This window comes from Denticeps clupeoides, unplaced genomic scaffold (genome assembly GCF_900700375.1).
Source record: "Denticeps clupeoides unplaced genomic scaffold, fDenClu1.1, whole genome shotgun sequence".
Lineage (NCBI taxonomy): Eukaryota > Metazoa > Chordata > Actinopteri > Clupeiformes > Denticipitidae > Denticeps > Denticeps clupeoides.
Window position 1 is genome coordinate 73,230 of NW_021630104.1, and position 23,226 is coordinate 96,455.

Below are 23,226 nucleotides of genomic sequence, written 5' to 3' on the forward strand. Positions count from 1 at the left end.
AGGACATGGAAAAATATACTTTCGGACCGTCAGTTTAGAATTATTATTAATATACTGAATATATTAATGTACTGAAAGTCTCTTATGAAACTCAAGTTATGAAGATTATGGTAAATCCAGTGTTTTCTCTGTGTCCCATTACGCCTACATCATGCCATATGTAGTCAGTCTAAAGTCATGAGTGGGAAATGAAGCATTCATTTTCTGTTATTAATTATTAATCCTTATCCTAACAAAGCACACAAAGTGGAACTTAGAATAAGAATTTAAAAAGTAATTTATGTTATAGAGTAGTGAAAAGAGTCATTCTTTGGGGTAATTTATTTAAAAAAGGTAAAAGTTCATATAATTAATATAACTAAATGTTGTTTGCTTTATGTTGATTATGTCTTTATTTTCTTTATGTTGTTCTGAAATACCAATTAAACACTATTACTGAAAGGTGTCTACATTTATACAAATAATATGGTTGGGGCAGAAATTTGACATTAAAATAATAATAATAATAATCATTGTTTTTATGTAATTGTATAGTATGTTATTAAGCAATATATAGATCTTAAAATCTGGGTGTACAAAATTTGTCAATTTAAAACAATGTTCAAAATCATGAGAACCAATACATGCAGGCCTATTAATAAAAATAATAAAACAGTCAAAAGAAAGCCATTCATCAAATGAAGCATTCAATGGCTTTCTCCTGAACTGTGTACTGACCAAACAAAAGTGTGTATGCTAGATGGTGAAATCCTGGAAGGCCATTGCATGTAACCTATGGAGATATTTACTACGTCATAACTGACCTTACTGTCAAAGGCAAAGCTGGCAATAAAAGTTGATTCAAGGCCATTCAACAGCATAAAAAATCTATGACAGAATTCTAGCAGCTCTTGTTCCAGGACGCCTGTCTGTCTGAGCTGTACCTGTACTGGGCCTGAGAGCTGGTGGTTTCCTCCAGACGCTGCTGTAGTAGTATCAGCTCGGTGGTGTAACGCTCCTCCGTCTCTTTGGCCTGCTGCTGGTAGTAGGCACGCAGGTGTTCGATCTCCTGTCGGTGGCGCTCCTCCAGGTGAGCTTTCTGCTCCTCAAACTCTGCCTTCAGCCTCTCACTTTCAGGCAGGCGTAACGAGATTGCCTTCAGCGGCTCTAACGACGCAGAAACAACGTTAGGCAATGTTAATGAAGCTCAAACATGGAAATATTGCTGCCTGTAATAATAACAAATCTGAAACTAAAAATGTTCACATTCCAGTGAAATCACTGAACTCAATGCTAAATAACCTTCAATCAAGACTAACAAACTGAAATGTTTCAAATACGTCAGAAAGACATATACACACACAGGCAAATGCATGTTGAATAAGAACAAAATCAAGTGGTACTAAAAACATTAAATGAACGATAAGCACAAAAGTTTCCACCAGAAATGAGTGTCTTGGTGGAAGTGGCTTATTAAACGGGGCATTTCAGATCACCGGAAGCTGATCCTGAGGCGTGGATCTGTGTCCGCAGGCCGGCGATCTCCTCCTCACTGCTGAGCTTCAGCTCCTCGTAGGCCAACTGCAGCATCTCCACCTGTCAGTCAACAGAGAAAAGGGCCGATTTTGTGCTTTTGCCATGTAGTCACCTCCATCACCATCATCATCTATGCCCACCGAGTCAGCCAAAAAGTACGCTATTCTAAACACAATTTTTTTTGGATGAATATTTTTTATATATTTTTACAGCAATTTCATACTAATACATATGCATGTAAATAAACATTGAAGGGAAAACTCCTTGTCCTACCTTATCCCCATCTGCTTTCAGCGCCGAATGTACCATTGTGAGCCGACGGTACTCCAGTTCAACCTCTTCCTTGAGTTCCTTGAGACTGCAGCACACTTCTGAAACAAGAATCAACCGATCTTCATTAAATACATACAATGTCCGATCATGATTTTCATTTTTAAAGATTGCAGTGTTTTGCCAATTCTTCTGATAATCTAATCCTATACCTCTAGCTTCATGCAACATTGACACAGGATCTGTGGGTTCGTCTGAGTGGGCAGCAGGACTCCGCTCGCCCTCTTCACCTTGCGCTCTGGTTGGAAGGGATTCAATAAGCTCCTGGCCGAGAAGTTTGACAAAGGACTGAAAACAAAAGTTAACAAACAATTATGGCACCTTCATTGTCTGTCTTTTAATATTATTTATTTCATATAAAATGTACAGAATGTTCATACATACACAGTTTATGCCATTTAAATCCAGTTGCACTGGTATCTTATTGCTGATCAGCGTTTGTTTCAAAAACATTTTACACTGCTCCACTGTGCCCTTTAAATTGCTAACAGGGACAAATACAAATATGCAAAAAAATATATATTTTACCTGTACAACTTCATTGCATTCTTCAGAAACTGCTTGAAATACATTTGCAATTTTTTGGGATTTGGTTTCTTCTTTGTGATCTAAAAAATAAAGCAACATAATTGAACTGGCTTTCCGCATGAAAAGGTGAATTCTCTTCTCTGAGCACTAGTTGTGAGGTTTGATGTGGTCCCCTGTCCATGTGAGCCCGCTGACCTTTCCCACCCATCTTCTCCCACCGGTGACCCTCCAGAGCATGGCTCTCCTGCAGCTCCTGGCCCAGCCTGCGCAGATGAGACTCGGCCTCTGCCTGCAGCTGCTCTCTCTGCAGCTCCAGCTGCGCAGCATGGATCTGAGACAGGCTGATTCGCTGGGCCTCCATCTGAAGCATGAACTCCTCCTGCCGGATAAGCGGGATAGTGGGGCAAATTTGAGGAAAACTGCAGGGTGGATACTGGTGATTTTGATGCCTGTCTTAATTTTAGTTTAAGGCTAGTCTTTGCATCAAGCTGTCTTTTTAGTCTTTATTAGTCAACTACGTCTGAATATTTTAGTCTAATTTGTCAATGAAAATTGTATTTTAATCTCTATTTAATATTCTATGTGACCCAGTCAATAGTACAAGCACCTAGTAGAACAGACAAAAACAACATTTTCTTTAAGTCAAACCCGTTTCATAACCACACGTACGTTTTTCTTTTCCACTTCATTGTAAAGTATGAATGTGGTAGGTCACTTTTTTAAAATGAATCAATGTTGCAATTACCAAATTCAACCTTATGAATTCATTGAGACCTTTGCAAATCTGTCAAGCTGCAACATTTTGGCAAATTTGATGGATATGTAATACATAAATTGTGTTGATGGCGAAATTCTGCAGGGACTGACGTGTGTGTGTGAATAAGTGAAGAGGCCTAGCTGAAGTACATGGAGAGAAAGAGACACGCACACATCAAGGAAAGCAGGAATGAACACCTGGTCTCCAGAATATTCCATGGGTTGGAGAGAGGACTATTATACATAATTACAAAGGGAGCAGAGAAACAAGCCATGCCTCCTATCTGAAGTGTTAACACAGTTCCCCGCAGCAGCATGAATTTATTAATCCGTTGAACACTGCAAGTTGTTTAAATGTGGTCCACCTTAGTCGTTTAAGGACAGACATGCTACACTTAAACCTGACAACACATTTTGCAGGTGCTAATGAGGTTGCCTGAAAATGTTACCATGAATAAAAAAAAATACAGCAAAGTACTATACACAGGGTGTAAATAGGTCAAATTAAATATAATTAATTTTATAAAATTAGATAACTTAAAATTTAAAAAACATCTAATGCACAGCTTCTACTCAACATTAATTGGTCTTTATATATTACAGTAAAATTCCTGGTAATGGGGAATATAACCAAGATAATTACAGCAGCACCTTAAGCACATTATGAATCACTGTTGTACCAACAAAGACTACAGATTTGATTCCGGCGATGAACTAGAACAATTTGTTCCTTAACCGAAGGCAGTAGATGTTCATGTGACACCACAATAAACCATAATCAAAATGGCAGGTGATTATGAAAAGATTAGACTAATCAATCAAGTTTTGGCAAATTAAGAAATAACAAATCTTGCTTGCAAAATCGACTTTTGCTGGAGGACCTGTTAGATCTCCTTGTCAAAACCAAGGGACACATCAAACCCCCAGCTGAGAACTTCTGTTCAGGAGTCTAGCGGTAAACATGTGGAAAATGGGCAAATCTGAATATTTACATGGTCGATGGTGCCTGCGATTCCATGGCCAGCCTCTGCATCCCCTTGGATCACTGTCTGGGTTTCAACATCACAGCTTTCAATTCCCCCATCCTACGGAGAAGGTAACAGGTAACATTCTCAGCAAAAAAAAAAAAAAAAAAAAAAAGAAAGAACCAGCACCTATAACGAAAGTGAAATATTTTGGGTTTTTATATTTATAAAAAGAAAAAATATATATCTTAATGTATTAGAATACTGACTACAACCTTTATCAATGTTCTAAAGCAAAAATAACCAAACATTTAATGCTTGAGGCAATTTATTCCCTGGTATGCAAGCAAATCAATGGAGGATTCAGAATTCACGTCATTCTCTACAGTGTGAGAGCTGCCATTACAAATCAGAGAGAATCTTCTTCTGGCACAACGACCCGACACCTATGCAACCACGGACCCAACACTGCTCGCGTTAAACAGCACAAGTGGCCGCGTTAAAGAGCACAAGTGGCCGCCTCAAGCCAATCAACCCCCCCGGTCCTAATTCCGGCAGGAAAAAGCCGAATGGAGCCTCTCTGCAGTCAAGCCCATTTCTGGAAGGTGAGCAACAGATTAGTCAGATCGCAAACACTGTGGACGGTGCCTCCAGAAATGCAAAGTATGGTAAACTCCGCCAGGCAACTGAGCTACATCGAACCCTTCAGGCCCGTGGGATCAATTCACCGTGGGATCAATTCACCGCGGGACGGCCGGAAAGTTCCGGGCCGCTTATTCACCCGATTTCACGGACCGCGTCTCCCAGCTGCCACTCACCTGCTTCCCCACGCTGGCGACTCCGTGGCGGCGCAGTGGCGTGTGCCGCATCCCCCCGCTAGGCGCCTGCGCGTCTTCCCCTCCTCCACCTGTTATTCCGTCCTCCGGCAGACGAGAGCTTCCCTGCGATCGCTGCTGCTGCTGCAGCTGCTGCCGCCGCCGCTTCGGTCTCCGCTGGCGCGGCTCTGGCGGAACGGTGGGGGGTGGAGGGGGGGACGAGGATGGAGAGGAGGAGGAGGAGGAGGCGGCGGACGGACCTTCAACAGGTGCGTTGCTGCGCTGGCGCGGCTCGGACTCCGCCTCCTTTCCCGCGACGTGGAGGGGCGGGTCCTCCTCGGGTCCGGCTTGGGTCACCGCGGCCCTCGCCAGGTCCTGATGGCCGCGCCTCAGCTCCTCTTCCAGGTGCACAAGCTCAGCCTGGCTTTGCTCCAGACGGGCTGTGACTTCCGACAGTCGAAGTGCCAGGATCTCCTTCTCCTGCTCTGACGTCTGCAGCTTCTCCATCAGCTCTGTGGTGTCCTTCTCTACGGCTGGTCTGCCCTGGTCACCATCTTGTTGCTGTTGTTCGACGATCTCATGACGCGAGACGTTGAACTCCATTTTCTCACCGAGCAGCTTTTCGTTCAGAAGGGAAGAATGCTCCTCCTTCAGCTCCTGGTAGTTCGCCTCAAACTCCTTCTCAGCTAACGAGAACGTGTTCTTCTGCCATTCAATGTCTTCTTCTAACTTGTCGATGCATTTTTGCAGCTGTTCATTCTTGGTCACAACGGAGTCCAATTTCATGCCGAGCTCGTCCCTGTCCTTACTGAGGAACCCGATCTCCTCTCTCATTGACGAGATTGATTCTTCGAGAGCGCCGTTTTCAGACTCCAGATCTTTCCGTTCATTTTCCCAGCCTTGCTCTCTTTCTTTCGTCTCTTTCAGCAGCAGTTCATACTCGCTTCGTATCTTTTTGGTCTCTTCCTCCACGTCGAACCTTTCACTCTCTTTCTCCCGAAGTTGCTTTACTTCAAACTGCAGTTCCTTCAACTGCATCACCAGCTCTTCCATTTTCAAGCTCTCCACTGATTGGCTGAGAGCATCTTTAAGTGCTGCAATCTCACCCAGAAGCACATCCCTCTCCTCAGCCAGTGCCTCTTTTTCGCTGGCCGTCAGACACAGATTACCCTGGAAGGTCTTCTGCAGCTTGTCCAGAGCCTCGGTGTGCCTTCGTTCCAGCTCATCCCGCAGGTTCTGCACATTGAGCTGGCTCTCTCTCTGCAGGTCGTCCCGCAGCCTACTGAGCTCCTCCTCGTGGCTAAAGAGGAGCTGTGTCCTCAGCCTCTCCAACTCGGCCTCCTGAGATTCGGCCATGCGGTCTAAAACCGCGTCCTTCTCTCGTTCCAGCATGTCCAGCTTAATCTTGTAGTTGGTCACCTCTGACTCGTGCTTGGCCTCCAGCTCTCCTGTAGTCAACTGTGCTGCGGCCAGTTTAGCCTGGAGATCGCTGATGGCAACGTGGAGACGTTTCATCTCTTCCTGATGTTGCTCCTGAGCATCTCCAAACCCTTGAGGGACCAGATCCCCCCTGCCATTTGAAGAACTAATGGTATGGAGGAGGTCCTCCACTTGGTTCTGTAGGTTGAGCTTCTCTTCGGATACCAGTGTGAGGTCTTGTCTGGCCCTCTCGCGTAGCACCTGGGCCTCCTGGAGCTTCTGCTGAAGATCGATGATGCGGGCATTTAGCTGATTCACCTCACCACAGCTCTGTGCTGATTGGCTGCGCAGTCGTTCTGTCTCAGCGTTGTGCTGATCAACTAGATGCGCCATGTCGGCAGTGTGATTCTCAACCAATCGTTCCATTTCTGCTATCTGCTGAGATCGCAGTTCCTGCTTCATGTGGACAATTTGCTCGCCGTACATCTCATCAAGCTCAGCCCGAAGATGGTCCAGTTTGCGCGTGGCGTCCTCCTCGACATGCCGCAAGGCTTCGCTCTCTGACAAACTGCCCTGGTGGCAACGCTTCTGCAGGTCCTCCACAGTGCCCATCAGCTGCTGAATCTCCCCAGAAGACATCCTCTCCTTCTGCTTCGATGCTGACAGTTCTGTCCTGCAGCTCTCAAGCTCGATCCTCAAGGAATCTACTTCCACTTTCTTAGCATCAAGTTCAGCCACGTTACTATCCAGTTCTTCTCTATGGTTCCTGCTGCTCTCCAGCTCTACTTTTACACCCTCCAGCTCCTTCGCTTTGGAGGCCAGTTGCAGGTTCAGGTTTTTCAGTTGCTCCTCGGAGACCAAAAGCTCCGCTTGCAGTCGTACTAGGGTCTGCTGATGCTCAGAAATCTGCTGCTTTTGCTCTGTAATCACAAGCTCCTTTTCTTGCAATTTCATTGCAAACGATTGTTCCATGTTCTCGCTCACCTGCAAAGAGCAAATCCCTATTAATTTGTCCAAACGTACTAATAAGGAATAACGAAACACTGAAGGTAGACTTTACTTCTATGGAGCACAGAATCATTTAAAAAGTGACTTGCGATGTACCCTGTAGGCTTCACTCAGCTGGTGCCGAGTCTGTGTGAGCTGTAACAGATGCTCCTCGCCGTGCTTCTGGTGATCTCTGACCTCTTGATCCTTCTCCTCAAGCTGCTGCTGGCAGTGCAAGATCTGCTGCCTGGCCTGCAGCAGGTCTGCGGCTGTACTGCTGTGGCTGGTGTTCCTGAGAGACTCTCCAGCCTGAAGCTATGGCAGAAAGAAGAAAAAAACAAACATTCTTATAATGAAAAATCTCCGCTAAAAAGATGTAGTGACAGGACGGCAGCGGAACCTGCTGGAACTGAATCTGAAGCTTGTGGCTCTGTTCGGTCAACTCCAAGAATTCCCTCATGACCTCATCCTTCTCTTGACGGGCCAGCTGTAGGTTGGCCGTGAGCTTGGTGATGATGCCATCTCTCTGTTTCAAAGCCGCCTCAAAGTCCTGCAACTTTGGAGACGTCACATCTATTAGACCAGTCAGGTTGCCATGGCTCCTCAACTTTTAACAGAAATAATTACAGAATGGTATTTTCTGTCTAGAGTTTTAATGTTCAGTTCCACTAATGAATTTGTGGAAATGTTTTACTGTTTCTGAGGAGACAAAAAGAAAGCAAGCATAACGCAAGCTCCACTCTTCATGGTTGCTCATCAAACAATAATCCTCCAACAGAACCACAAAACCAGGGTCATGACAGCATATAAAATTAATGAATCATATCAAAAGATCAAGGACGTTCTCGTCACCCACGACTCATGACTCAGAATTCAGAGGCTCTGTAAAGGTGATTCATCTTATAGCGAGTGGGACCGCAGAAGATGGAAGGAGAGGAGCAATACCTGTTGCACTCCCTCTTTCCCAAATGCGGCTCTGATCCCTTCCAATTCTCTGGTCAGGTCCTCCAGCGCCTGGTTCTTGGCGTTCAGCTCATCCTCCATGTCTTGCAGCTTGTCAGGAGCGCCTCCTAGCAACTCGTCTTCAAGCTGGGCTTCAGACTGCTGGACGCCCTCCTCCTGAGAGAAAGCGGCGCGTACTTAGACCCAGAACAAGGTGCAATAGTCCTTCTCTTACTGGTTATAAACGCTTTTGTAATTGCCTGGTTATGTCCTCTCCCACCCGCTGTCTCAGCATAATCTACGCCTATAAAATGTCAAGAAGCCCCACTCTACCCCGAAACTCGCTGTGAGTGATGAGCGAAGTTAACACAGCACTGCAATGCGCCGCCCTCACATTAGTAAGCAAAAGCCCCAGATTAGTAAATCACAGACACGAAGAGCAGGAGGTGATGTGTGCGGGACATAAAAAGAGAGGCGAGTTTGCACAGCAGCCAGCCTAAATGCAAATCCCGAGTGCATCGTTTTCTTTCATTTTCTCACATTACTGTACCCTGTAAAAGTCTTCAGAGGACTCCAGTGCTTTTTCTGTCATCTCATGGCACCCATTAACCTGTTAATTCACAACATTTAACATTCGCAACTCATCTATTTAGAATTTCTTAGTGTTTTATTAAAAAAAAAAAAAAAGGAAGCAAGGAAAGATTATCTGAATAAAAAAATAATAAAATGTGTGAAGAGTGAACAGGATTCAATAGAAGGGACTGGGGTTGGCACTCACATTAGCATCACTATGACAATGATTACCATAAATTGGACACACGCGTACAGAGGAGGATGCTTAATGCCTCCTAAGGGAAATGAAATCCCCATTTGCTTCTGCACGCTCTGCATCTGCATTAGTGACACGGTTACATATGTTTCTGACGCTTACCTCCGACGAGTAGTCTTCTGCCGTGGTGGACACTTCGCTTTCAGGCTGAAATAAGGGAACATTTGAGAGGGGTGTCAGTCATCTAATCTAAACTCTTCAGTACCTCTGGGTTTGTAAAGACAAATACAAGAGGCCAGCGTTAAGGAAATGTAGAGTGTAAATGGCATCTACCCCACTGACCTACATCCAGCAGTGCTGAATTTTTTAGACCACAACAGACGTACGACTTCGCTTAGTAGTGGGTGAATGATCAGTACTGTTACACTCCAGCTATTAAATTGTGAATAATTACAACGTATATGATTAGCATGCTATGTAGAAGCCTTCGGGGGAACTGTGTCTCCCTGTGCTGATGAATAATTTATAGCACGCATGATATCAGATCCTGCATATGACTCTGCAGTGAGGAGGCAGCAGAAGTCAAAACGGCCCCAACATCGGAATCCCAATGATCTGTGTGTGGTGAGGACATGCAGATAAAAGCAAGGGGGCGTGCTACGGCATTTAGTGGTCAGACGGTAAAAGAGGTTAAAAATAATAATAATAATCTACAGGTGAGCCTTTCGTGGTGGAAACGGACAGCAAAACACGCTTGCAAAGGCTTTCACTGCGGCATGTGCGCTGGAGAGCAGGAGCACTCTCAAACCGCGTTACCACAGCAACCACAGCCGGCGTAAAGTTGCACGGCTACTTAGGACCATCTCTGGTGGTAATTTAATTGTGTGCCGGCGCCGACCTTTTCCCACCCAATCTTCTGTTTTCTTCTCAGAAAACCAAATTACAAGACCTGGGGACATCAAATAAAAAAAAAAAAAAAAAAGAAATTCCAGGAGCAGCAAAGTCTCAGGCCTCATAAAGAAGGAATTTTGAAGCATTTCCGAAGCAATACGTGGTAGAATCTCATTCATTTGCTGCAAAGCTGGGAGAATTCTCCATACAGACGAAGGCAGCGGGCAGCCCGACCAGTTAAAGACATAGTCGTCTGTTGCCGAGGCAACCGCTGATTTTGCAGTCATCTATAACAGCAAAGTCACAGGCCAAAACTCTAGCTGCTGATTAAGCTTGCATATTTATTGCACCTTTAAAGTGAAAGTGAAGTGATTGTCACATTTGATACACAGCAGCAGAGCACACGGTGCACACAGTGAAATTTGTCCTCTGCATTTAACCCATCACCCTGAGTGAGCAGTGTGTGGGGACGGTGCTCTGCTCAGTGGCACCACGGCAGATCAGCATTCAAACCGGCAACCTTCTGATTACGAGGCCGCTTCCTTAACCACTAGGCCACCATGGCCCCATTCCTGTGCTTAATGGCAGATGCAGAAGCAGACGCAGACCTTTCAGCTGAATAAACCTGCGTATGAACTCAAGGCTGTGGAGGCTCTGATATTGTTGGTCAAAAGCTGGAAAAAATATATATATATTTTCCGCAGAATGCAAAAAGCTTTTTGTCCTTCTACACCCACACAGAGAAACGAGACCCTGAATTCACGGACAATTTATGAAGCAATAATCCAGACAAGGTATGCTCAAAACCGTCCCCATCCCCGTGTTCATCAACACAGTAAAATACTCAATAAGCGGACTCAAAGTAAAAATCAATACACATTAACAAAAACTCCAAAGATGACTGTTTTGCATGAACCCAGAGGCTTACAAATACTGACAAATCATGGTTAAGAAAATAACAGTGCTAGCCCTTTGGTTTTATGCCTGTATACGTCTATGTGCTGATGTATGTATGTATGTGTGCATGTATGTGTGGTTTTTGTGCTTGCAGATTGGCTAGAAAAAAAAAAAAAAAAAAAGGTCATCACAGGACCTCATTAACTTAAACCCTTTATTCGGATTTACTTTTATTGGCAACACGGTCATATTTAAGAGGAGTTGAGCTTCAGTGTGGGCATGGCACATCATTCAAAGCAATCGAGCTCTGGACCGTCTTCCTTCGTGTCACGGTGATATTAAATGGATTGACATTAATTAGCACAAGGAGAGAGGAGCACTTTTCCTTCAGTTCGCTAGAACATTTAAAACATGGATCATGAAGGAAAATGGTCCGACCATTGTTAATCCTGATCTTTATACATGAAAATACGCCGGTCTGCATTAAGCAGTGCAACAGGACGCTTTCATTCATACGACCATTGTTGAACATATGAAACTGTTTCCCCACCATCACAGGAGTCACCTTACATTTTATTACCCTCTTTATGGGAATGCTGTACGCATCGTTTCAAATCCTTGCTGCTACAGCAGGAATTATTTCCACTCTCCCTAGTCCCTACTGGGGTAAGGCATTTTATTACCTTACTTGCCTCTAAATTTGATTTAAATCAGCATTAGATCATTGAAACCAAATGAACGAAGTTGATGAACACACACGCTTTTGGGGTAATAATTCATTCCACCACACATTGGCTTCGGACTAACCTCTATGGTGTAGGTTTGGTCGTGCTTCACAGTCTCGCCGCTGCGCAGTGTCCGAGCGAAGGTGAACTCGGCGGGCGCCGCCTCGGTCCTGCCGCCGCCCACCTCATCCCCGCGTTGCTCGTCTGACGGAGCGTCCTCCGCGCCTTCTCTCTTTTTCTTCTTCTTCTGCTTCTTCTGCCGGTCAGCATGGGCTTTCCTCTGCCGGTACTCGGCGAGCTGGGAAGGGAACAAAACCGTTACTAAAAGCAGCAGTCACACAAATGATAAAAACACCAAAAACAACTTTTATTTCTTAAAAAAATGAAAAATTAAGTTGTATGTAAAACCTACAGTGATTCCAAAAAGCTTAGAAAAGCTGATACGAAGCATGATGCCAGCGTGCTCCCCGGCTGGCACACAACTACTCACTCAACACGCTGCGTTCACGGCCGCAATCACGGCGCTAATCTTCCAAATACCTCCTGAACGGATTAAACGTTAAAACTCCCGGACGGAACCCCACATCACCATTATTTCACGCTTTTCTTTTTTTTTTTTTTAATTGACACAGACACGCGGAAAGACAGCGGCGAACGGCTTTTCAAGGTTCACCAGGAGTTTGTGTCACATACTCAACGCAACAGAACAAAGAAGAAGGAGAAGAAGAAAAGTGGATTCGACTTCTGGCTCTGACAGGCAAAAGGGCAAAATGCCAAAATGCAGAAGACAGGTTTAGGTCAGAGTGACAGATTAGGGATCACTGATGCCAGTCCATCTGAACAGTGAATTCATAATCAATGTTGATCACTGGGATTAATGGCTCCAAAAAATAAAATCACTTCAAATTCAGCGAGAAGAATGTGATTTGCTGGCAAAGAAAAGGCTGCTTTGTAGTTGCTTCCGTAACCATGGCGATTGACAGAGCTTGAAGTGAAGTGATTGTCATTGTGATGCACTGCACATGGTGACACAACGAAATGTATTTAACAATCGCCCTTGGTGAGCAGCCACTGCTCAGTGGCCTTGCTCATTGGCACCTTGGCGGTTCAGGATTCGAACCGGCGACCTTCCGATCACGGGTCCACTTCTTTACCCGCTAGGCCACCACTGCCTCAAGAACGTGCCCTTGGCCATGATTTTGGCGAGTTGGTGCATGCAGACTTCTTTGTGATGACAATGCTACATATTATGGTCCAGCCTGGCCCAAAAAGCTGCATGAAAAGGAGGCAAAGCCATAATCTTGTGTGGATGTGGTCATCTAGAAATGAATAATTGTGCAGATGAAGCCTCTCTCGGGTCAGGGCAACTGAGAGCAAATAAGATGTCAAGTTATAACTCTAGGTAGTCAGGGCTGTCACGATTTTAGGTGATGGTTAGTCATACAAATAATTTCTCTTAGTCATCCTACCATTATTTCTGATTATGCCTAATAATAGTTTAATAACACACGCCCTGGAACATATAAATAAAAAAACAGCTTATGTTTTTTTTGCCTTTGTAATATGGTTATTATCTTGTTGCATCCTGCTCACGAGTCCTCTTGCTGAAAGCAGGAGAGGAAAAAAAAGATATCAGGGTATCCTTATAGGATATCAGAAATGATGCTACTCACTACTCAGACAGTTAAACACAAGAAGAAATAAAGAAATAAGTGTGAACTCTCAGTGTTTATTTCTATAAATTAAGACTCAGAAAGCCTTCTGAATAAACTAATTTACCAACTGTCCCTCTCACAAAGCTAAAAGGGACACTTGCATTGGTTATTATAACCATTATAACCATTCGGGATCAATTCAAATCATTTTATACCTCTGATTTCTGTGACGTGGAAAACATGGCCAGAATCGTGGAATCCAATAAAAATGAATCTTTTGTCAAACTTTGAATTGCATATGATTGAGACAGGACGTTCGCTCACCAACGCAACGTGAACGTGCGGTTTAGCAAACTCTTGGTCATGCAAACAAATCAGAGGATTCAAAATGTGATTTTATTAACATGGTTCCAACAATATTTTTTGTATTCCAGGTCTTCCTAATGTTTATTTTATTTGATACGGTTTTATGTTGATTTCAAAGGTAAAGGACTTATTTTACAAATGGAAGAATGTGTAATATTGTGAAATAGTTCTTTGCATGAAATGCAGATATTATTTACATGTAGATGGTTTACAAAAGGGAACAGTAAATGCCCAAGCACTTGAACAGCGATTAAATATGATTTGCCATATTGCATTTGTTCTGTTTCCGTCATCCACTCTATAATCAGTTTTTAGGTGAATAAATACATTTAGAACAAAAAAAATGGAATTCAGAAGAATTAAAAAGAAAAATATGCTGAATATAAGACAAAAAATTACAGATTTCAAAGGTTCCTAGATTTAGGTAAATGTTCAGTCTGCAAACACGGGTCAGGCTTTTTCAGACCTGATTACAGCTCGACATGCGGATATTTTTCACTTCTGCAGCATGAGAAGCGGCGAGTGTTTTTGTTTTTTATTCATTAATTCATTCATTTGTGTATTGGTTTATTAATTTGTTGAGCAATTTATGTATTAATTTATTTCTTTATGTAGTATATACCTGTGTTCTGACTTTTTAAATATCCTAAAAATAAAAAAATAAAAAAAAAAATCACTAAAGCGTTCCTGTGTTTGTTTTTCCTCCCCCTGCAGTTTCGAAAAGCATCCTTGGTATCAGTATCGAGTTTGACATTTCAGTATGGTGACAAGAGAGTGAGAGTGATATTTACGGCGTTTTAGCAATATACAGGTAGGATATTAAAAGTTCAGTGTGGAAGACACTCAGTGTTTGCTGCAAAGGCAGAATAGCTTGAACGTCAGCTGTTAGAGCGGGCGTGGGTGAGAATCACGCCTTATGTTGGCACCTACACAGCGGGAAATCAGGTCCCCTGTAAGCAGTTTACTGACTCAGACACATGGGCCTGTGGCAGCTGCTGAGACGATCAACAGTTGGCACTTCAGCGTACACATTCAAGAGCCGAGCCAAGTGGGGAGGCATGTAACACACACACACACACCCAGAGTAACCTCATGGGAGCGTGAAATTCTTCATCTATTGAGCATTTTAACCCTAAATAACAGAATCAATTCTGTTCAGAATCAATTGAAGGTGTGACGCTGATATATAAGCGCAATACGTTATATAACACAAGGGCAACTGGCTGGAGAGAAAGCTGGGGAAGAATGCAGTTTAAAAGAATTATAAAAAAAAAAAATCTGCTGGTTGTCATGGTAACCAGAGTCTCATGTGTCAGATGTTGTGAAGGCACAGAGATGTACGCACTGCAGAAGGCAAGGCTACTCATTCACAGAAAACCCTCTGACCCAGGGGATACACACACACACACACACACACACACACACACACACACACAAGCCCACACCTGTGGCCAAGTTAGAATCAATCCCTTGGGCGGAGGACCCATAGAAAACCAACACCGGAACACCTTGCAGACAACCTCGGAGGTGTGAGGTCACGATCTCGATGCCCCTTGTTTCTCCTGGACGGTGTTTTTTTTATGCAACTAAGCTTTGCTGCTAGGCAACCCAGTGCGACCCGCAAATATGAATTTAGCGGGTGTGTGATCTGGCGGCCTAAAATTGACAAAATAAAAAATTCAACGAATGAAATAAATACAAGCACAGCAGCGTTGAGAAAATTCAAATCACCAAACAGGGTTTATTCACATCAAATATAATCTCAGAGCATGACAGAAATGAGATTTGTACTGTAAATCATTACCATTTGTAACTTTCTGCCCCAGCATCCTAGAAATGATCAGTGACGTCGGCGGCAAAATAATTATTACAGTCAGAGAGCATTTTGCCATCCGAGTATTTGAATTGTGCACACAGGGACGTCCTCTGCACTGCAGCTCGGGGAGAGTGGGTGCTGAATAAACATCCACGTTTTTACGCTGCGCAGGGTCAAGCAATTTGAAGCCATGTGAAATTTTGAAATGCACTATTATAAAACAGGAAAAATGTATTTTATGCTGTAGCTCAAAATTGCAAACATTTACATATTCTATTAAGTGCCCACGCAACACCTTATATAATAACCACTGGCTGAGCATGTCCAACAAAACAGCATAATTCACAGGGCCATTCAGGATTATATATTCTGTCAGCACCACTTATGCCTTCACAAATAAACTAAAATTCATCCAATGGGTATTTCAACACGGCCCGATTTCCTCTAAAATCGGATCAAAACGCACATGCATCCGGACAACGAAATGCAGGCAGGGGAAAGACAAGAGTAAGAAGCTGCGGTTTTACATGCTGCCACAACTTAATTGAATTATAAAAAAATGCTTTGTCACCTCTGTCTAATGACTCGACCAGTGCTGATAATATGAGTGTCAGTCAATGAGAGTCAATGCTTGCTGTGGCTAAAATGAGCACTAGCCAAAAAGAATCATGGGGATTTATTCGAGGTTCTTACACATTTCTACAAACTACTTTTCAATGACCATTTGAAATGTGAAAAAAAATATTGCAAAAGGTCAAATTTACCAAAATATTGTTAAAGTAAATTTATGACAACCCTGAAGAGCTGAACTTAATCGAACATGTTTCGTCCTCCAAGTTGGCGCAGCCCGAGTACATAGTGGTTCTCTACATTTACGGCATTTATCAGACGCCCTTATCCAGAGTGACATATAGTCAGTAGGTACAGGGACAGTCCTTCCCCCCTCCAAGACACTCAGGGTTAAGTGTCCTGCTCAAGGACACAATGTAAGTAAGTGGGGTTTGAACCTGGGTCTTCTGGTTCATAGGCGAGTGTGCTAGGCTACTACCAACCATCACTACGCAAAGCCAGCAAAGATACTACAGACCTGAACTAGTTTTAAACGTTGCAGTTGTTAATGACGAAATAACGTTTCTCGCACAGTCTTACGGGAATGATGTACTTCATGTTGTACGTTCACATGTTAGTCAGATTTCAATTACTTTTCCAGAACTTTTTATAGTTATTTCGTTATATGGAAAATTCCATGACTTTTCCCGGTTTTTAATGACCGTAGGAGCCCTGCTTATAAACTGTATTAATTGGCAGGGCAGGTCCGGCTCATGATTCATCTCTGATCAGACGGGATCCAGCTTTGAAGCGGAGTAAGCTTGTCAAGGGATTGCACAGATCGCCTCTGCAAAGGTCATATCCTGGCCGGCCATCCTGCTGCACGCACGTAAATCGCGCCAAAAGGGAAAGAACGAACTAAAAACCGTTTTAATAGAGACCCGGACGCCCCTGCCTGCCCTGCCTCTGCAAGCACTTCGCAGTTTTCAAGCTCGGCTGCCAAGCACCTATTTTTACGCGTCCCGGGCGTCCCTCGCGCCCGGGTTATCTTCTGAATAATCAGGTCACCAGTGTGCCTGTGGGCATCGACCACTTACAGCAAACCTGAAATAACACATTATTAAAAAGATAAATAGAATTACTTAAGAGAATAATGGCATATTATTACTTATTACATGGCAACTTGGTCCCAATAGAAAAGTGACACCTTAGTTCCAACACGTGAACACTTCTTTCATCAAATGAACGTGTCAGTATGCAGCCATGAGCCTTTATTTGATGTTTCGTTAAAGTATTCTCTCTTTATTAGAGGGTTTTGCTAGTGAAATGTATAATGTGCTGAACAGGCCACACGAGGCTCAGGCGCAAGAATGCTCGAGCTGTTTGAGCTGAAAATCCTGTCCCGTCGCAATTTCTTTCTTTGTGTGTGTGTGTGTGTGTGTGTGTGTGTGAAGGAAAACGCGACACAATATGTTAAAAGAAGACGGTGTTGGTTTCGTGTGTTGTTGCTTTTTGTGGAGTGGTTATTACTGCTAGTCGCTGACGCGGAGCTGTCACTGGACGGCGGGGGGACGCGGAAGCGACCCTCTTGTACACGCGTGACAGGCTCCACATTTTAAAATGAGAGACGAGGTGTTTCTCGAGAGAACAGATGGTTGCTTGTTTTTTTCGTGTTTTTTTTTTACCTTGGCTTTGCCGGCCTCCAGCTTCTTCTGTCGCTCCTCGTCTTCCATAACCGCGGTCCCGGTGGCTGGAAGAGGGAGAAGATTGCTTCATGCGCGGTGGTCGGGCGCGACGTGAACACGAAGCGTTTTTTTTATTAACCAACTGTGAATAAACCGCCACTGAGCTGCCGCGCTACGGCTGAGTCGCTCCCACGGACGGCATAGTGGCCGCCATGTTCTCCACGTAAACACACGAAGCGGGCCGAAGTGGCATCACGTGGTCCGCGTCGCCTGTTCGGCTGGGTTGCCAGATACGGTGACAAATAAGCGACTTTTCGCTCCTGAACAAGGCAAAGCTTCGTTCCAGTTCAGTTTACTTGTCACAAGTATAGACATACAGATGTACCTTTTAGACTGTGCAATTTTAACAATGACCAATTTAGATTTGCTTAAATCACGTAAAAATTCATTTAAGGGCCAGTTTTAAAGTGGTTGCATCTAAATGGTTTTCTTTATATTTCTGTATTTATGTTTCTATTAAGAGTGTTTTCTGGAGGATGTGCATTTATTAAATATTCTATTCAGTATGAAAAGTAATTAAACTCAAAAAGTACCCCGGGACTGCACAGAATGACATTTATCATTAAAAGTTGTGAGTGTCAAAAGAATTCATGCTGATACAAATGAAAATAAATCCAAGGCTTCTACAAATTGAAAGTCTTCTCAACGCAGCTTATTACAGCAGGGAAAGTGTTGCGCTCAGTTCTCTTCTGAACAGGTCCCCCGGCTGACTTTTTACTTTTTATAGATCCCCGGCGCCGTTTTCACACCTTATCATGTGAGAGTCGTCGAAATTTATGCGAAACATCTAGCGCCTCAAGGCCTGTGGAAGGACATGGTGTAATTACAGTGGTTTCATGTGAGCTCGATGCACCTACCAGCAGAAGATGAAGGTCCTGGCCTTCGGCTGACAGGAGCCGTGCAGCTTATGGTCTGGCAGATTTTGAATTCCACCCATCGTTTTTTGGACATCCTTACCTGGTCTGAGTGTGAGGTGTTCCGAGCCCACCTGTGGACTCACGCTGCCTTGAAAGCACTAGCAGCAGCCTGAGTCCCACTGGCCATCTGCAAGTCTAAGCCATGTATTATTGATGCATAAGGTGTCAGCTACAGTAACTCAAGCAGCACATGCACAGCATTGCTGTAGTTATCAGCATTCAGGTGACAGCAATTTGCATTGCCATCCATGTATTTCCTTCCTGTCATTACAACGTGGATGTGTTCGTTTCACGTACAGTGTATTACTGGGAGGTGTATGTGTTGGAAATTGGAGTAGCAGTTTAAAATGGGAGGAGATGCCTGTTGTTTATGAGCATCTTCAACTGGTGGAAATAGGCTGTTGTGTTGCATCGATTCTGACTGCTGTCCTTGTCCTAGAAGCACAGAGGGCAAAACCAGAATTGTTTATCACCATCAAGGTGAAGTCATACAAAACTGACTTAAAGTTTGAGAAAAGAAACATTTTTGGAATGCATTGTCCCTTCTATTATCTATTTCCATTTATTGTCTGCATTTATTCATGGCTTGCATTAAAGTCTGCTGCAAGGACATGTCTAAATATTTTATTGCAAAACAGGAACATGTGACCCTGTCACTTGAATACATTTGCCTTAAAAAGATGATGTTGATGTCGAAACCTTGCCATCATTTTCATATTTTATTTATCCTAAAATGTGCTATTTAGGGGAACATTCATCGTGTAAATCGACAGCCCATCCCCTGCTCTACAAAGCACTAGAGCAAATTAAAATAAAATACTGGAGACTGTGTTAAAGTCTATGGGCTCTTTAATTATGCATAGACCAGGGAAAACAGGGAAACTGCTATGTGGTATAGGTGTCAGCTGGAGGTCGTGCCAAGAAAAAAATTGTTCAAAAACTGATGTTTTTTTTATATTTAAAAGGAATAATGTCAAATGTACTTGTCATGCAGCATATTTGGATATTAATGGCATTTTTATGGAAAAAGATCTTCATTGGGTTTAAATGGGCTGCAAACCAAAACCACACCTGCATATGTAGGATTACAGCCTTGGACAGAGTGGCCCACAGAGCCATGAATGTTAGCTGTAACGTCATCTTTATTGATTGAATACGCTGCGCAGGATTACATTAAAACGGTAAAAACGGTACACGGGGTTTTTATTACTCGCCTTCTTGGTCAGAACAAGCATTTTATGGCAAATCGTGCGCTGCCATCTATTGGTAGTGAGTGCAATTGCATTTTTAACGATGCAGTTTTTACTCCGGAACGCTAGGTGTCGCCACACACCCACAACGAGGTCGCATCGTTTGCAGTTCAAAGGGCGAGAGCCGAGGGGACGCGCTCGGTTGGCACCCACGTGAGTAGCGCAGCGACAGCCAGTCGTCTTTCACGTATATATACAAATATAAAATAAAAAGTAGTGACAATGCATTTGCAGCAGTTACTTGATTCGTTAATGGGCGAACGACTTATTCCTTTTTTGATAATTGTCCAATACATGTAACGTTAGACCCTGAGGTTTGTTCCTTAACTTTATTTTCACTCATCGTCTCCAATATAACCATGTAAAGCAGTCTTGTGCACAGATGAACCTGTATGTGCATAATGTATGTGTGCATGTTTATGTAATGAATGCGCTTTAGAAATGATGCCCGCTGCCTCACCTCAGATTTTCAGAATAACAGTGCTCATGGTCTGTTATGTAAAATCAGAGTAGCGTTGCTCTCACAGCGGAGAGAATTCGTGAACTTGCTCTGGTTACATTGCTTTCTGTTTCCATGACGGCCGTTCCATGTCCACTGTTCAATTTGAACACCAACACACTCCGCTTCGTGCATGTTAGATGGTACATAGTTACACAAAACAACGTTTCTCTGGAACCAGGTGCTACACGTAACATTTAAACAAGGTTAGACTGACATAAAATGCAGGTATGCACTAGGATCTCACGATACGATTATATCACGATATATTGTGATACTGTACATTCTGCGATATTCTACAGTTCGCTGAAAAAAATACAAGATGCTGTGTTCGATCTGTCATGTTTTGAGATTTCACTCTGCCCGAAATGCCGAGCAGGAATTCAGAGTTCCCAGCTGTACTGCGCCACCTGCAGGAGTGGAGGCTGGGGTGCAAACATGGAACACAGCAACATTCAAAGAGCACTCTTTACACCTATCACCATTTCTAGCCACTGCAGGACCATAGATGGTTTACAACTCATATTAATGTTAAATAATCTCACAAAGTCAAGTTTTCATAATAGACATTTACATTTTACATTTACGTTATTTATCAGACGCCCTTATCCAGAGCGACTTCCAATCAGCAGTTACAGGGACAGTCTCCCTGGAGCAACTTAGGGTTAAGTGTCTTGCTCAGGGACACAATGGTAGTAAGTGGGATTTGAACCTGGGTCTACTGGTTCACAGGCGAGTGTCTTACCCACTAGGCTACTACTACCACCATAGGGGACCTATACGGTAAAAACATGTAGACAACAAAGAAGACAGACAGCGCTAAACCAGTGAAACGAATAACAGAAGGTGCCAAATACTGCTGTGCAAAATGGAACAGTGGAATAACAGATTATATATTCTAACATGAAAGAGGTGTTTTTTGTTACTGACAACCCAAGAAAGTGCTGGGGTGTCTTGTATTGCTAGATGACCTTAAACTAGAAGATTGCGTTAGACTTTATGCTGGAATGCTGTTACCACTAGTTAATTTGCAGTGTTGGTTCTTTGTTCTCAGGTGGGCTCCTTGTTGGAAAAATAGGTCTGCCATGTGCAGCGTAGAGACTGGTTTCATCTGGCAACAATGCCACTGCTTCTTCTGAAGGTCCAGGGAAGGCCGATTCACCTGGGGTGGTTGGTGACCCTCCGGAGTCTGCCTGCGTTCTTTACTAGACTGTCCAGCGATGACAGCCTCGCAAGGCCAGAGAACGAGTGCTTGCTCAGAAACCTCAGAATGCTGGGCGTCGACCTGAAGATGGCGCGGAAAAGGCAGCCAGGTGTCTTGAGGAAGTCAGTCACCAATGAACACGGCCTCGTCCGTTTCCTGCAGGACAAAGGAGCCAGCCAGGCGATGATCGCCAGCATCATCTCAAGGTTCCCCCGGTCCATCACCCGCACCGAGGACCACCTGAAAGAGCGCTGGAGTCTGTGGCGAAGTATCTTCCAGAGCGACAGCGAGATCATCAGCATTCTGCATCGTTCACCAGAGTCCTTCTTTCGATCCAGTGACAATGACAACCTGGAGATGAACATTGTCTTCCTCAGTTCGATTGGAATTGAAGCCAAGGACCTCCACCGGCTGCTTACCACAGCACCTCGGACCTTCTCCAACAGCGTGGAGCTCAACCGGCAGATGGTGGAGTTTCTAGAGGATGTGTGCATCAGCCTTGGCGGAGCCCATCCGAATCAGTTCGCCAAGGCCATCATTTCCAGAAACGCGTACATCCTGATCCGCAGCACCAAGCGGGTCAAGGCCAACATCGAGTTTCTCCAGGTGTCCCTCAAGTTGAGCGACTCAGAGCTGCTGAATCTTCTGCAGGGCCACGGAGCTGAGATCCTGGACCTCTCACATGAGAACCTGAAAAGGAACTTCAGCACGTTACAAGACAAGCTGCTGATGCTCGGGTGCGGCGAGAACGACACGAGGAGGCTGATCCTCACCTACTCACAGGTGCTCTTCGTGTCTCCAGCCCGGATCAGTAATAAACTCGACTGCTTGACAAAGGCAGGGATTCAAGTCAAACAGATCCTGCACAAACCAAAGGTCCTCGACTTCAGCGTTGAGAACCTGAGGTGGCGGTTAAACGAGTTAAGCAAGATTGATTATGATTTTGGCAAGAGTGGCATTAACATTTTGGACACTAGTCGCAAACGTTTTGAAGCTAAATTGGAGAAACTAAGTGCTTGTGAAGAATGAGTTTGTTGTGCCTATATTAATGCATTGTATTGTTGCTTGATTTGCATTAACCTCATGTCAGCTGTTCGCTCTCTCTTTTTGTTCCCACCAAGAAGTAAAAAAATATTTCATGCCCAGTTTAATACTCTATATATACTTTACAACCCTTCACCATTTATTAAAAGATTGAACATTTTCAATCAAGCTGTGTGTGCCTGAGGAAAACAAACAATAAAACACATCAGTTCATGTCAATGAACATTTCAGTTTTGTTACATTCATAACTTTAGAAACATATTTCTAAATAACATGTTTATATAAGCTAAAATTACGTAATTACAAATGCTTTCTATTATTCATTTAAGTCTTACAACTTGGGCCGTGGCTAATTAATATGTACAAAAATATGTACAAAAAGTTTGGACACGCCTTCTCATTCAAAGTGTTTTCTTTGTTTTCATGACCATTTACGTTGGTAGATTCTCACTGAAGGCATCAAAACTATGAATGAACACATGTGGAGTTATGTACTTAACAAAAAGTAGAGACCTGACCTCCACAGTCACCGGACCTGAACCCAATCCAGATGGTTTGGGGTGAGCTGGACCAACAAGTGCTAAACACCTCTGGGAACTCCTTCAAGACTGTTGGAGAAGCATTTCAGGTGACGACCTCTTG

At 43.7% G+C, this 23,226-nt stretch overlaps 2 protein-coding genes across 8 annotated transcripts in view; one reads left to right on the plus strand and one right to left on the minus strand.

Annotated features, from left to right (window-relative positions):
• The window catches only part of LOC114783603 (A-kinase anchor protein 9-like), a 56,360-nt gene extending 38,522 nt beyond the window's left edge, over window positions 1-17,838 (minus strand). For 4 of the 6 annotated variants that reach the window (XM_028969114.1, XM_028969117.1, XM_028969115.1 and 1 more), the window contains exons 1-15: window positions 17,611-17,838; window positions 11,622-11,837; window positions 9,189-9,233; window positions 8,808-8,867; window positions 8,261-8,434; window positions 7,716-7,871; window positions 7,433-7,630; window positions 4,913-7,312; window positions 4,122-4,214; window positions 2,569-2,752; window positions 2,374-2,453; window positions 1,998-2,133; window positions 1,789-1,886; window positions 1,476-1,575; window positions 924-1,146 (exon numbers count right to left, since the gene is read on the minus strand). In XM_028969114.1, the coding sequence (XP_028824947.1) occupies window positions 924-1,146; window positions 1,476-1,575; window positions 1,789-1,886; window positions 1,998-2,133; window positions 2,374-2,453; window positions 2,569-2,752; window positions 4,122-4,214; window positions 4,913-7,312; window positions 7,433-7,630; window positions 7,716-7,871; window positions 8,261-8,434; window positions 8,808-8,867; window positions 9,189-9,233; window positions 11,622-11,837; window positions 17,611-17,658 (4,211 nt within the window). In that variant the 5' untranslated portion in view covers window positions 17,659-17,838. Of the gene's footprint in view, window positions 1-923; window positions 1,147-1,475; window positions 1,576-1,788; window positions 1,887-1,997; window positions 2,134-2,373; window positions 2,454-2,568; window positions 2,753-4,121; window positions 4,215-4,912; window positions 7,313-7,432; window positions 7,631-7,715; window positions 7,872-8,260; window positions 8,435-8,807; window positions 8,868-9,188; window positions 9,234-11,621; window positions 11,838-11,951; window positions 12,053-17,610 lie in introns of those variants that run through there. The other 2 variants (XM_028969113.1, XM_028969116.1) reach the window with 2 other exon arrangements.
• A 2,114-nt stretch (window positions 17,839-19,952) lies between these two features.
• On the plus strand, window positions 19,953-22,797 carry LOC114783606 (transcription termination factor 1, mitochondrial-like). Of its 2 annotated transcripts, none has more exons than XM_028969123.1 (2): window positions 19,953-19,990; window positions 21,391-22,797. In XM_028969123.1, exon 2 carries the CDS (start codon window positions 21,457-21,459, stop codon window positions 22,567-22,569), a length of 1,113 nt encoding a protein of 370 aa, XP_028824956.1. In that variant the 5' UTR covers window positions 19,953-19,990; window positions 21,391-21,456; the 3' UTR covers window positions 22,570-22,797. The 2 variants fall into 2 exon arrangements, with proteins under 2 accessions (XP_028824956.1, XP_028824957.1); XM_028969124.1 differs by having other exon boundaries at window positions 19,972-20,151.
• The last annotated feature ends 429 nt before the right edge of the window (window positions 22,798-23,226 follow it).